This window comes from Hyperoodon ampullatus, assembly GCF_949752795.1.
Source record: "Hyperoodon ampullatus genome assembly, chromosome: 2".
Lineage (NCBI taxonomy): Eukaryota > Metazoa > Chordata > Mammalia > Artiodactyla > Ziphiidae > Hyperoodon > Hyperoodon ampullatus.
The window spans coordinates 173,988,739-174,004,385 of record NC_136915.1 but is presented as its reverse complement, the minus strand read 5'-3'; the positions used below and the strand labels follow the sequence as shown (position 1 = coordinate 174,004,385).

Here is a 15,647-nt window from a genome sequence, read left to right as displayed (position 1 = left end):
CAGCATTTGCCACAGGCACTGTTTAACTTTGTTTCCATCCCCTGCATCTCACAGGAAAGAAATGGTCAATAGTTCAAAGAATCATCCTGGTCAGCTCCAAAATATGGCTACTTGCATGGTAATCACAGCAAGTCTGTCAAATCAGTGATTTCTTTATTCCTAGAAGGTAGGGATTTTTCCTAAGGATTATGGTTCTACCACCCAAGGAGCAGCTCTACTCTTCACAAGTGGCTGCAAAGGCTGGCAAACCACGAGGTCTGCTTTGGCTCAGAAACTCAGTTTGGCTCCTGCCATCCCTGGCAACCTCACTGTGTGTCTCAGTGGCGTGTGCTCCACACACAGTCAGGCCAGTCTGCTTCTACTTAGGAGGGATCACAACCAGAGGTGGCCCCCGCTTGGGCCTCCACATGAGGACCTGGGCATCGTTGGCATTGGGTTTCACTAGTGCGTTGGGGGGGATAGGTTCCATCCGGCTCAGGATCCGGGGCTGCTCCTGCTGAGTCCTGCCCACCAGCCGGGCCCGTTGCCCCAAGAGCTGAAGAGGGTCCACCTCAATGTCCACCCTCATCCTCCACTTGATAGTCTGCAGAATGATCTTCTCTTTCGTGGTGGTGTTCATGGCCACCAGCCAGGTAGTGAAACTTTGGTCCCTCTTGATCCTTGTGAGCAGTGGCACATTGCTGTCACTCACTGGCACTGCCCACGTCACACTGGGGTAGAAATTGTCATTCATGCTGACGGAGAACCTGGAGATCTTGTTGGTGGGGCCAACCAGGGTCACAGTTTCTGTGGTGTTCCCGTACCAAGGGTAGCTCACCCCATCTGAGTCACTGATGGCTTTTACTCTCCCTTCCCTCAAGTCAGGCAGTTCCCAGCTTGACCTGGCAAAGCAGAAGAGATGCACAAGAAAAGAAGAGGCTTGAATGAATTTTTCAAAAGCTGGAGAGATGCCCACCACTTACTATCACAGTCAACTTGGGCAAAATGGGAAGTTCAGAGGGGAATTCAGGTCAAAAAGTTCTATGCTGTGCTGTTTCGGGATTAAATGAGAACAAATCAAACCAAATCAAAAATAAAAAAGCAATACCAGAACAAGTTAAATTAAGCCATAGCTGGTCCAACTGGAAGCAAAAAGCTCAAAGAAGCATTTATGAGACCCACAAAGAGGCATCAATTAGCTGGAATGGTGCAATTGTAATGAACTACCTAGAGGCATTCAATTGCAAAAACCACTTTTTCAGGAAGTATGCGCATCTCTAAGGTTTGTTAAGAAAAGGTGGTGGTTGAAATCTGACATATTTGGAAGGAAGTATCAGGTGGAAAGGAAGGCAAAGGGAGGTAAGGTTAAAGGTTATACTGATTTCCTAGGAAATCAAAGTAGTAGAATTTCTACTTAACAAAGAAAGTTGTTTAATTCTAGTCATTGGCCAATCCAGCATTTAGAAAACAGACATAGAAACTGATAACACAGGAGATAATGGTCACCTTTGGGAAAACACCTCAATGTGCAAGTTGTGCCATAGGCTGGCATACATAGTCTCTACTATGCTGTTTTCCCATCAACTTTAAGTCCAGCCTGGAAGTCTAATTGCTTAGTTTAGCAAACTTGCTATTCTGGGTACTTTGTTACTCCTGGCTGCTCCCAACCTTGAAGAGAGGGAAGGAGGAGGATATGTGCCCTACTCTTAGCCCATGTTTCTCCCCCAGTGCTATGGACTACTCATCATCATCGTCATAGCTGATACTTACTGAATGCTTGCACTATTCTGACCACCATGCTGAGTACTTTAATTATGTCATCTCAGTTAACACTCAAAATATCCCACAAAATAAATACATTTTTATTTCCATTTACACATGAGAGAGTGGAGCCTTAAAGATGTTAAGGTACATGCCAAGGGTTCTACAGATTGTAAGACGTGGAGCTTGGAGTTGTCTGACTCCAAAGTCTATGTTTTTGACCACCGTGCTACACTGCCTTCTGAAGTGTCCTTACATGATGCTGGAGGAAGCCAGAGTGGAGGGCATTCAGGCTATCCAGTGGGCTAGCAGCTCCCAGAGCTGCCATGGGAAGATGGACTGGGTCCTCCTAGGGGCAGACGTTTAGTCAGCAGAACCTGGCTATGCATCCTCCATAAATCCTTTCCTGGGACCAAGAATGACTCTAAGCAATGTTGCATGAGAATTTAATAATTAAGGAAAGAAATGAGACTGCTCCACTCATCAGCTAAGAGGTGGAAGTCTTGTTTGAAATGAAGTTCTTCTCTTAGGAAGTGACAGAATATTCTACGACTTTATTTTTTTTCTTTTTAAATATTTTTATTGAAATATAGTTGAACAAAATATGTTACATGTGTGTAATATAATGATTCACAATTTTTAAAGCTTATACTCCACTTAGTTATTATAAAATATTGGCCATATTCCCTGTGTTGTACAATATATCCTTGTAGCTTATTTTATTATTTATTTTTTTAACATCTTTATTGGAGTATAATTGCTTTACAATGGCATGTTACTTTCTGCTTTATAACAAAGTGAATCAGCTATACATATACATACATCCCCATATCTCCTCCATCTTGCGTCTCCCTCCCACCCTCCTTATCCCGTACTTCTAGGTGGTCACAATGCACTGAGCTGACCTCCCTCTGCTATGCGGTTGCTTCCCACTAGCTTTTTATTTTACATTTGGTAGTGTATATATGTCCATGCCACTCTCTCACTTCGTCCCAGCTTACCCTTCCCCCTCTCCGTGTCCTCAAGTCCATTCTCTACGTCTGCGTCTTTATTCCTGTCCTGCCGCTAGGTTCATCGGGATCGTATTTTTTAGATTCCATATATATGTGTTAGCCTACGGTATTTGTTTTTCTCTTTCTGACTTACTTCACTATGTATGTCAGACTCTAGGTCCATCCACCTCACTACAAATAACTAAATTTCATTTCTTTTTATGGCTCAGTAATATTCCATTGTGTATATGTGCCACATCTTCTTTATCCATTCATCTGTCGATGGACATTTAGGTTGCTTCCACGTCCTAGCTACTGTAAATAGAGTTGCAATGAAGATTGTGGTACATGACTCTTTTTGAATTATGGCTTTCTCAGGGTATATGCCCAGTAGTGGGATTGCTAGGTCATACGGTAGTTCTATTTTTAGTTTTTTAAGGAACCTCTATACAGTTCTCCATAGTGGCTGTATCAATTTACATTCCCACCAACAGTGCAAGAGGGTTCCCTACTCTCCACACCCTCTCCAGCACTTATTGTTTATAGATTTTTTAAAAAATAAATCTATTTATTTATTTATTTATTTTTGGCTGTGCTGGGTCTTTGTTGCTCTGCTCGGGCTTTCTCTAGTTGCGGTGAGCGGGGGCTACTCTTTGTTGTGCTGCGCGGGCTTCTAATTGCGGTGTCTTCTCTTGTTGTGGAGCATGCGCTCTAGGCATGCAGGCTTCAGTAGCTGTGACTCATGGGCTCTAGAGCACAGGCTCAGTAGTTGTGGCACACGGGCTTAGTTGCTCTGCGGCATGTGGGATCTTCCCAGCCCAGGGCTCAAACCCGTGTCCCCTGCATTGGCAGGTGGGTTCCCAACCACTGCACCACCAGGGAAGCCCCCTGTGTATTTTTTGATAATGGCCGTTCTGACTGGTGTGAGGTGATACCTCGAAGTTTTGATTTGCATTTCTCTAATGCTTAGTGATGTTGAGCATCCTTTCATGTGTTTGTTGGTAATCTGTATATCTTCTCTGGAGAAATGTCTATTTAGGTCTTCTGCTCATTTTTGGATTGAGTTATTTTTTTGATATTGAGCTGCATGAGCTGCTTGTAAATTTTTTAGATTAATCCCTTGTCAGTTGCTTCATTTGCAAATATTTTCTCTCTTTCTGAGGGTTGTCTTTTCATCTTGTTTATGGTTTCCTTTGCTATGCAAAAGCTTTTAAGTTTCATTAGGTCCCATTTGTTTAATTTTGTTTTTATTTCCATTTCTCTAGGAGGTGGGTCAAAAAGGATCTTGCTGTGATTTATGTCATATAGTGTTCTGCCTATGTTTTCCTCTAAGAGTTTTATAATGTCTGGCCTTACCTTTAAATCTTTAATCCATTTTGAGTTTATTTTTATGTATGATGTTAGGAAGTGTTCTAATTTAATTCTTTTACATGTAGCTGTCCAGTTTTCCCAGCACAACTTATTGAAGAGGCTGTCTTTCCTCCATTGAATATTCTTGCCTCCATTATGAAAATAACGTGACCATATGTGCATGGGTTTGTCTCTGGGATTCCTGTCCTGTTCAATTAATCTATATTTCTGTTTCTGGGCCAGTACCATACTGTCTTGATTACTGTAGCTATGAAGTGTAGTCTGAAGTCAGGGAGCCTGATTCCTCCAGCTCCATTTTTCTTTCTCAAGATTGCTTTGGCTATTTGGGGTCTTTTTTGTTTCCATACAAATTGTAAACTTTTTGTTCTAGGTCTGTGAAAAATGCCCTTGGTAATTTGATAGGGATTGCATTGAATCTGTAGATTGCTTTGGGTCATTTTCACAATGTTAATTCTTCCTGTCCAGGAACATAGTATATCTCTCCATCTGTTTGTATCATCTTTAATTTCTCTCATCAGTGTCTTATAATTTTTTGCATACAGGTCTTTTGTCTCCTTAGGTAGGTTTATTCCTAGGTATTTTGTTCTTTTTGTTGCAATGGTAAATGGGAGTGTTTTCTTAATTTTTCTTTCAGATTTTTCATCATTAGTGTATAGGAATGCAAGGGATTTCTGTGCATTAATTTTGTATCCTGCTACTCTACCAAATTCATTGATTAGCTCTAGTAGCTTTCTGGTAGCATCTTTAGGATTCTCTATGTATAGTATCATGTCATCTGCAAACAGTGACAGCTTTACTTCTTCTTTTCTGATTTGGATTCATTTTATTTCTTTTTCTTCTCTGATTTCTGTGGCTAAAACTTCCAAAACATTGTTGAATAATAGTGGTGAGAGTGGGCACCCTTGTCTTTTCCCTGATCTTAGAGGAAATGGTTTCAGTTTTTCACCATTGAGAATGATATTGGCTGTGGGTTTGTCATATATGGCCTTTATTAGGTTGAGGTAGGTTTCCTCTATGCCCACATTCTGGAGAGTTTTTCTCATAAATGGGTGTTGAATTTTGTTGAAAGCTTTTTCTGCATCTGTTGAGATTATCATATGGTTTTTATGCTTCTATTTGTTAATATGGTGTATTGCATTGATTGATTGCATATATTGAAGAATCCTTGCATTCCTGGGATATACCCCAGTTGATCATGGTGTATGATCCTTTTAATGTGCTGTTGGATTCTGTTTGCTGTGATTTTGTTGAGGATTCTTGCATCTATGTTCTTCAGTGATATTGGCCTGTGGTTTTCTTTTTTTGTGACATCTTTGTCTAGTTTTGGTATCAAGGTGATGGTGGCCTTGTAGAATGAGTTTGGGAGTGTTCCTCCCTCTGCTATATTTTGGAAGAGTTTGAGAAGGATGGGTGTTAGCTCTACTCTAAATGATTTTTTTTTTTTTTTTTTTTTTGGCGGTATGTGGGCCTCTCACTGTTGTGGCCTCTTCTGTTGTGGAGCACAGGCTCCAGATGCGCAGGCTCAGCGGCCATGGCTCACGGGCCCAGCCACTCCGCGGCACGTGCGATCTTCCCAGACCGGGGCACGAACCCATGTCCCCTGCATCGGCAGGCGGACTCTCAACCACTGTGCCACCAGGGAAGCCCGTTCTCTAAATGTCTGATAGAATTCACCTGTGAAGCCATCTGGTCCTGGGCTTTTGTTGGGAGATTTTTAATCACAGTTTCAATTTCAGTGCTTGTGATTGGTCTGTTCATATTTTCTGTTTCTTCCTGGTTCAGACTTGGAAGGTTGTACTTTTCTAAGAATTTGTCCATTTCTTCCAGGTTGTCCATTTTATTGGCATATAGTTGTTTGTAGTAATCTCTCACGATCCTTTGTATTTCTGCAGTGTCAGTTGTTACTTCTTCTTTTTCATTTCTAATTCTATTGATTTGAGTCTTCTCTCTTCTTTTCTTGATGAGTCTGGCTAATTTGTTTATCTTCTCAAAGAACCAGCTTTTAGTTTTATTGATCTTTGCTACTGTTTCCTTTTCATTTATTTCTGACCTGAGCTTTATGATTTCTTTCCTTCTGCTAACTTTGGGGTGTTTTTATTCTTCTTTCTCTAATTGCTTTAGGTGTGAGGTTAGGTTGTTTATTTGAGATGTTTCTTGTTTCTTAAGGTAGGATTGTATTGCTATAAACTTCCCTCTTAGAACGGCTTTTGCTGAATCCCATAGGTTTTGGGTCGTCATGTTTTGTCATTTGTTTCTAGGTAATTTTTGATTTCCTCTTTGATTTCTTCAGTGATCTCTTATTATTTCTTTCATAGACTTGATTGACTATTTATTTTCCCATGTTAGGGAAGTTTGCAACTATAATCTCTTCAAATATTTTCTCAGATCCTTTCTTTTTCTCTTCTTCTCCTGGAATTCCTATAATTCGAATGTTGGTGTGTTTAATGTTGTCCCAGAGGTGTCTGAGACTGTCCTCAGTTCTTTTTGTTCTTTTTTCTCTATTCTGCTCTGTGGTAGTTATTTCCACTATTTTATCTTCCAGGTCACTTATCCATTCTTCTGCCTCAGTTATTCTGCTATTGATTCCTTCTAGAGAATTTGTAATTTCATTTATTGTGTTGTTAATCATTGTTTGTTTGCTCTTTAGTTCTTCTAGGTCCTTGTTAAATGTTTCTTGTATTTTCTCCATTCTCTTTTCAAGATTTTGGACCATCTTTACTATCATTACTCTGAATTCTTTTTCAGGTAGACTGCCTATTTCCTCTTCATTTGTTTGGTCTGATGGGTTTTTACCTTGCTCCTTCATCTGCTACATATTTCTCTGTTTTCCCATTGTGGTTAACTCACTGTGTTTGGGATCTCCTTTTCACAGGCTGCAGGTTTGTAGTTCCCATTGTTTTTGGTGTCTGCCCCCAGTGGCTAAGGTTGGTTCAGTGGGTTGTGTAGGCTTCCTGGTGGAGGGGACTGGTGCCTGTGTTCTGGTGGATGAGGCTGGATGTTGTCTTTCTGGTGGACAGGTCCACGTCTGGTGGTGTGTTTTGGGGTGTCTGTGGACTTATTATTATTTCAGGCAGCCTCTCTGCTAATGGGTGGGGTTGTGATCTTGTCTTGCTAGTTGTTTGGCACAGGGTGTCCAGCACTGTAGCTTGCTGGTTGTCAAGTGGAGCTGAGTCTTAGCATTGAGCATGAGATCTCTGGGAGAGCTTTTGTCATTTGATATTATGTGGAGCTGGGAGGTATCTGTGGAGTCTGGAATCAGCTCTCCTCCTTCAGAGGCCTGACACCCGGCCAGAGCACCAAAACCCTGTCAGCCATACTGCAGTTGTATGATCTTGGGTAGGTTACTTAACCCCTCACTAGTTTTGCTTACTTGTGTGTTGGTCTTGGAGAGTCTCGTAAAGAGGCAGAGGGCAGCTTCAGCTCATGCTGGGGCACAATATTTAGAAGCTTGTTCCAATGCCATAAGCTGCTGCCAGCGGGTGCCACTTTCCCTGAAGGACTTTATACCAATGGCCTAAAAGGGATTTGTATTGCCAGGTTAATACTGAACTGTCTCAGAATCCTTCACACAGGGACATGGAGAAACTGACTGCTGCCTCCTGCTGCCCCCCACAGTACTCCTGATGCTAGGCAGCCCCAGCCTGAAGGGAGGGGCAGGCTGGATTGCCTGGAGAGGAGGTGAGCCCACAGCTGCAAGAACCTTTTCTCTTGCCTCCATACCCTTGATAACCGCTGGGAAAAACTGCAGTGTATAATGCTTGGCAGAAATTAAGTAAGAGGAATTGACTTGATGCATAAAGTTGGAGACTTCAGTTACCATTTTGTTACCCATGTTAGTTGTAGCTGGGCCAAGGAGTAGCTCCCAGATAATTCTGCAGCCACTTCTTACTCTACAAAAGGAAATAAATGTTGTTTGAGTGGGGTATAATCATACACGGTCAGGTCAAGTGAGAACCAATCTGTCTGCTGGGTTGATGAAATGGTCACACTGGAGGCAGTTTTGTGCCCCGAGTCAAAGGGTTGTGACAATTACTCAGTCACCAGGCATTCATTTTCTGTGTTGCTTCAACCCTGTTCTTCATTTGACTTACAGTGATCAGGCTCTGCTGGCCTTTGGTTTCCTCTGTGGGACTGGAGGACAAGTATTCCCAATAGTGTAAAATTGTACTTGCCCTCCTGTCCTAAACACCGGGCCATCTGTGGCATGTTGCCTGGGGAGTTTGGCTTGCTATAACACTGACCTTTTCAGGACTGGCTAGCTTGGCATTCTATTCAATTACTTTGTCTATAGAGTCTTTACATTCATGTTTTTCCTCCATTTTCCTATCCAGAGCTATGTGAGCAGTGACTCGGGTCCGGGTCTAGAGGTCAGTTTTGTGGGAAAATCACAAAGCTTAGTTTGGTCCCAGATTTTCTGAAAACAGAGATAATACAATAAAGTTGCACTCTTGTGCCTGTCTTGAAAGAGAAAGAAGGAAGCTACCCTTATCTTGGAGGCTTCTCTGGAAGAGAGAAATAAAATAGACTTCTTAATCATCACATCAAAACAAAGGCACCAGAAATACAAAGGATAATGAGAGACTACTACAAGCAACTACATGTCAATAAAATGGACAACCTGGAAGAAATGGAGAAATTCTTAGAAAAGTACAACCTTCCAAGACTGAACCAGGAAGGAACAGAAAATATGAACAGACCAATCACAAGCACTGAAATTGAAACTGTGATTAAAAATCTACATATAGCTGATTCACTTTGTTATACAACAGAAACTAACACAACATTGTAAAGCAATTATACTCCAATAAAGATGTAAAACAAAAACAAAACCAAAAAAAAACAAAGGCACTTGGTGAGTGTAGTTAATGGGCATGGTGATCTTGGGAGGCTACACACTCATTCCATCCATTGTTGTGACTTTGGCTACTGCTCTATTGGAAATCCCTCAGGTCTGAGGCATGTTCTTTTCCATAGCCCCAGGGGGCCCAGGACTACATGATTAATGGAGGGTTTGATTTTGGAAGCAGCCAAAATTCATTATGACTTAAGCGGAGTGAATAGGGACTTAAGCCTAGTGAACAGGGAGTAGGTTTCTTTTTGAAAAGTATCATATCATTTTTATTTCTTTTATGAAAAATAGCTATTAATGTGTATTCCAAGGTCGTGGCTTTTTTATTTTTTATTTTTGCAAAAAGAGTTTTGCCTGTAAAATGTATGACTGGTTTATGTAGCTGATAAATTGGCTTTCATAATAGTTTTCAAATAGTTCCTGATAAGTTCCAAGAATAACAGCACCATTGGAATCACTCTATGACCATTAGGACTACTTTGAATGGGATGCCAAAATCACTTCAAATTCCACATAGCCCAAACCAGACTCACCACATCCACCGTAAACTTGGGCCTTTCCCCCGTCTCTGCGGCAAGCATTGGCCCACTGCTCACCCTGTCTTCCAGGACAGAAGTGAGGGTCATCTTTGGCTCTTCCTCTGCCTTCTCCTAGACTGCCAAAGCTGTTGTTACTGCATCTTGTGAATTTGCCCCATAAGTGATGCTTGAATTTATCTCCCTTTCTCCATTCAACTCTCACTGCCCTTGTTTAATCCAGGTCTTCAGCATCTCTTACCTGGTCTGCTGTAATGGTCCATAACTGGTCTCTCTGCATCCAATCCTGATCCCCCTCCAATTCGTCTTTTAGGCTGCACTCATGTACAAATATGCAGATCTGATTATGTCTTTTCTCTACCTAAAACCCTTCAAAGTCTCCTTTACCTGGACATCACTGGCATCACCTACAGGATAAAATTCAAGTTCCTTGATAGGACATATGGGGCCCTCTGCAGTCTGGCCTCCCTGTCTCCACATACCATGCTGTTTCTCACCTCTGCCCTTTTGCTCACGCTGTGCCATCTGCCTGCGCTGCTCTTTCCTCTCCTAAAGTCTCACTGTGTTTAACTACTTGACATTTGAGAATCATTGCATGCATCACCTCCTCCAGGAAGCCTTCTCTTCTGTGCTCCCATGGATATATCCAGATCTTTACAGGTCCCAGATTATATTATAATTATCTGAAAGGCTTGCTCCCTTGCCTCCATCATTCCTGGCTCAAGTATCATGTTCTCAGTGCAATATTTCCTGACAGTCATATTCAAACTGGCAACTTCCTGCGCCAGCCCTCACCATCCCTGATTCATTTTTCTTTATAGCGCTAATATTTACATAATTTACTTAGCTAATGGTCTATCTCTCCTCATCTCACTCCCTAAATATAACCCTAAAGAAGGCAGGGATTTCCTATGTTTTATTCACTGCCATATCTCCAGTACTGACAATTTATTCACTGCTATATCTACAGTACCGACAACAGTGCCTGACACACAGGAGTTCAACATTATTTGTTAAATAAATAAGCATTGGATTGATCTGAAGTGAAAGATAGGAGGAGACTATTTTCAGTTGGGATGCTGCTGCTTTTAGGAAGTTGCAAAGTTGGGTCTAGAGCTTAGGAGAAAATCAGGGCTAGAAATGTAAATTTGGCAGCTATCTGCATGGGGAGAATTGGTTGATGTGATGAGGATGGGTGAGATCTCTGGGGACGAAACAGAGATCTTAGGGGGCTTGTTAGATGGCCAGAAGACAAAGAGGAATCTGAAAAGCAGAATAGCCAGTGAAGGGGGGGCAGAACTTGTTTCCAAAGTCAAGAGAATTTCAGGGAGTCATCACTGTCAACAGCCACACAAATGGAAGAGAATGGGGTTAAGAAAAAGCCATTAGATTTACTATCAAGACAGCAGTAAAGATATGCTGGTGGAGGCCATCCTGTAAGGGGTTATGGAGGGAATGAATAAACACAAGAAAAAATGGAGAGCCCAGGGAGTTCCTTCAAGAAGTTGGGCAATGAAGGGGACAAGAAAGATAAAGTAGAGAGCTGATCAAGCAAAGAAGCTGAAGGCAGGATTTCTGGAGCCAGACTGTCTAGGCTTGTAAACCTAGTGCTATCACTTAGTAGCTACCACTTACCAGACAAGTTACTTGCCATTTCTATACCAGTTTTCCCTATTTATCAAATAGACATAGGAACAGGACTTACTTGATGTACTTGGTGTGAGAATTAAATGACATAATGAAGGGAAGTACTTAACACAGTGTGGCACAAAGTACGTTACACTGAAGGTTAGGTATCAGTAAGGAACAGAGACGGGGCAGTGTTAGAGAAAAAGGAAATGAACAGCCACTGAACTCTTCCACGTGCAAGCACTTAATAGTAACTCTATGAGGCAGGGATTATGATATGCTGTTCATCCATGAGGAAAAGTGGACTAGGCAAAGCCATATAGATGGTAAGGGGCGGTGCCAGGGTGTAAAGGCAAGCCTCCCTGGCCCCAAACTCTGCCTTTTCTACTGCATCACACTGTGGGAAGAGCTCCTTTGAGTTCTAAATTTCATCTCTCTTTCCTTGAAGTCTTTGATGTGGTGAATGGAGGAAGCAACCAAGACTGCCCTCAGGAGTCTTGGATGTCAGTCCCAAGGTGACAGCTGGCTGACTTCAGCAAATCAGCCTCAGGCTGCTCATGTGTGAAATGGGAAGAAAAATAACCCCGCCTCCTTAATCTCAGGGCTATTACCAGGATCAAATGAAGTGATGATCTGTGAGCAACTGCTTTGTAAACTGTAAACACCTGGTCAATATTAGTTCTTATCATCTCATTCCCCTCCTTCTCCAACCACCCTTCTCCTCACTGTGATAAACACAGTGTTTTCCTTTCAGACAATCAGCCATTGACCCAAAGCTCACAATTACTGGACTCGCCAATGGAGCTAATAATGAAAACATCGATTATTGCAACCTACGTGCTTTCTGCATTCCATTTTTAGAAGAAAGAGACAAATCTCAATCAAACAAGTGCATGTGAAGTATTTCATTCAAATAAGTGGTCCCTGGGTTGAGGTCCGGGTCTCCACCCAGACCCAGCCAGTTCTCCCAGTGTCCATGAGGGCCAGAGCACCTCTCTGAAGGAGCCTTGCTTTGCTCTTGCCAAAGCCCTGTGGTCATCAAGGGGATGGGGGGCCAGCAGCAGCATTCTTGAAGGCAGGGAGTGGGCAGTGTGCAGGGACACTGCTGAGACTACTGTCTCCTGATGGAGACTGGAATGGGAGTCAGGGGAACCACACATGGAGAGGACTGATGGTTTCAAGCCTGTAGAGCTCCCAGGGGAGGCCATCCAGGATGGTACTGCCCGTAGGCCTAGGTAAGGGAAGTCCCTGCCTGGCCCAACACTTTAAAGGTACCCACTCTAGTATCTTCTGGCTATGCCCTCACACATTGGGCAAGGAGTTTGTGGGACTAAGAGGGCATGCCCACCTAGAACCTGTGCCCCTCCTTCTAGACCACCCTGCAGGTAACTGGGATCCAGCTCAGATGGCCCCAAACTTGCTTTCAGGGTCTACACAGCCTTTTGTTTTCCCAGTCTGTTTTCCTAAGGGGACAACTCCACCTGTGTGTACACCCCTGGCCCCAAGGCTGTTTGTTGGGGGTATGCATGGAGTTTGGACATACACATGTTAAATGTTCACATGCATATGTGTGATGGTCCATATCTCAATATGGTATAGAGCAAGGGGAAGGAAGAGAAATGGAACCAGGGGCTGAAGGTTGGTTATTCCTACGCTGCTGCATCTGGCACAGAACTTTTGGAATCCAAGAATGCTAAACCTGAACCTGGCTTTCAGGTTGTTATAAAGACACATCTGTCAAGGTCAGAGGATAGAACTTAGTGTTCTGTTAGTCTGAATTATACATTTAGCATTTTGTTAGTTCGGCTTAAAATCAATACTAATATTTTAAAATATGGTACGTGGGCCTTCATTCTTCCCCTGGACCCTACAAATATTAGGGATGGGTAACAGGTGAGAGATCTATATCTACAGCTCTGGAACCATGGACAGTTCCAACCCTGAATTTTCATTGAGTATGTGAGTTTTATTCACATCTGTTTAGTATTAACATTTACTCTTGGAAACAGCATTGCACCTACTTCTTACATGGATCGCATGACATGGGCATCATTCCAGTTCCATTACACAATAAGGAACCTGCTCAAGGTGACACAGCTAGTGCTGGGCAGAAGTGAGTTGCGAACACAAGATCTTATTCTAAATCACACGTGTTCCCTAAAGTGACTCCCTTGTACTAAATTAGGGCTCCAAAGGCTCTGAAAAATAATAACAGTCATGGATGATATTAGCTGGCACACACTGCTCTCACCATATCTGTTGTTAAGATATTAAAACAGTTTTGGAACAATGGCTAGAGAGACTCCCCCTCCCCAAGACCGTCCTCCCTGGTTACCCAGGTTCCTTCTCGGGCCCTCGTCCTGTCCCAAATCCAGCAACTATGGGGTTAGTGTAGGCAGAGCAGAGGCAGTTCTGTAGCTGGGTATCAGTCCTGGTCACATGCCAGGCGCTGTTCTGAGAGCCTGTGGTCTAACCGCCTCAGTGCGTCTGCTCCTAAAGAAGACTGGCCGCTGTGTCAACTTTACTGCACTTAGAGGGTGGAAAAGAGGCCCCCCTACCTTGTTTCTTTATGTCATGGCTCAAACCAATAGAGTTACCAGTCAGGAACGTGGAAGGTTTAGTTAAAGAGAACACTACGCTTTCTGAGAATTCAGCTTTTCTTCTCCATCCAGTGCTGAGAAGAGTCATGTGCCTATGTCCTGGGAAGCCTCCTGCTCAGCAACACTTCTGACTCGGCAGAGGCAGTGCCCAGCATCTTTCCTCCCCCCCAAACCCCTGTACAGGAGGCTCTGGAGACAGCAGTCCATGGTGGGCAGGGAGGTCGAGGGGGAGAGGGTGCAGAGAAGACCCTTTGGAAGCAGCAGAGCTCAGGGCTGGGAGCGGGCGGAGGTGGGGCTGGCGGGAAGCCAATACCCTGTATCACCCAGGGAGTCACGAAGCCCATGGCCCCTGGGTAGCCTCCCAGCCCACTCAGGCACCAATCCCAGCCCCAGCACTGGCACACATCCCGATTCTCAGATGGTCTGCACCATGATTACAGAGTAAGTTTTAAAATTAGGCTTTCCCTCATTCTGCACTGTTTATGTCAGACTCCGAGAAGCCTGTAAATACCACCCTCCCACCTCTGCCTCCGCGCCCTTCCTTCCTGACCACATCCTTGTCTTTCTGGCACACAGGGAGGCATTTTGTTTTTCCCCACAGCAGGAAAGACAATTCCCAGTGTTTTTAAAGAGTCATCAGTGTTGGGCGAGACTCCATGTTTAACCGAAAGGTTTCTTTTGTCAGCCACCCTCATGTTCGGTTTAGACTGCGTTTCTCTACCACTGGAGACATCTTCTCAATATGTATTTACTCTTGGGCTTCCCTGGTGGCGCAGTGGTTAAGAATCCGCCTGCCAGTGCAGGGGATATGGGTTCGAGCCCTGATCTGGGAAGATCCCACATGCCGCAGAGCAACTAAGCCCCACAACTACTGAGCCTGTGCTCTAGAGCCCGTGAGCCACAACTACTGAACCCCGCGCGCCTAGAGCCCGTGCTCCGCAACAAGACAAGCCACCGCGATGAGAAGCCCGCGCACCCCATCGAAGAGTAGCCCCTGCTCGTCGCAACTAGAGAAAGCCCGTGTGCAGCAACAAAGACCCAATGGAGCCAAAAATAAAAAAATAAATAAATTTTAAAAATATATGTATATACTCTTCACCAGTTAGAGGTCAGTTACTGTCTCGAAGCCCTGTCCTGGCTGGGTTCTCAGAGACCTCTGCTGCTTCGTCCTAGTTGACAGCCCTGAGGTCTTGGATCAGCGGCCAGTTTTCTGGGTCATGTCTGAGTAAGGTTTGCCTCTGACTCCAATTCTGAGCTTCTTGGAGCAAAGCGCCTTTCCCCACAGAGAGAGCTGTGGGCCTCGGTAGCCTTATCCACGGAGCATCCTCATGCGTGCCTGCAGGGCAGGAATGAGGACCCGGGCTGTGTCCCTTACAGAGCTGGCCAGGCGTGGGCACTCTGCTGGGCACGTGAGGGTCTGTGCTTGGCCTCAAGGAGCTCACAGCCAGCCTGAGGTGTCCGGCCAGAAATCCTGGTGGGTCAGACGCCAGAATTTGTCTTTTCGCTCTATGTGCATGCCCACCACCCTGCTCCTCATCAGTTTTCCTTTCTCCAGGCCACTGCAATGACCTCCTTGCTAGACCCCCATGTCTAAGCTTGCCCTGCCCCCACAAGCCACGAATGTGGTTTTTAAGAAATGTACGTCAGATCATGCCTCACCTCTCTGAAAACCCCGATGACGGCTTCTCTTGCACTGAACATCCACGCTGCATTATTTGGCCCCTGCCAGTTCTCCAGTCTCATCTCCACCACCTCCCCCTAGCTCCTTATACAGCCCCAACACTGACCTTTTTCATCCTGGGACAAGACAAACTCCTTCCCACCTCTGAGCCTTTGGACTTGTTGTTCCCTTTGCCCAGAACCCTCTTCCCCCAGCTCTCTCAATGCTTGGCTCCTTTTCACCCTCAATTAGCAGCTCCAAGTCGCCTCC

At 44.1% G+C, this 15,647-nt stretch overlaps 1 protein-coding gene across 1 annotated transcript in view; it reads right to left on the bottom strand.

Moving 5' to 3' along the window:
* Positions 1–358: 358 nt before the first annotated feature.
* The window catches only part of FAM78B (family with sequence similarity 78 member B), a gene marked incomplete at both ends in the record, with an annotated part of 87,892 nt that continues 72,603 nt past the window's right edge, over positions 359–15,647 (bottom strand). The window contains one exon of the mRNA XM_079698404.1: positions 359–881. Coding sequence (XP_079554530.1) covers positions 359–881 — 523 coding nt within the window. The remainder of the gene's footprint in view (positions 882–15,647) is intronic.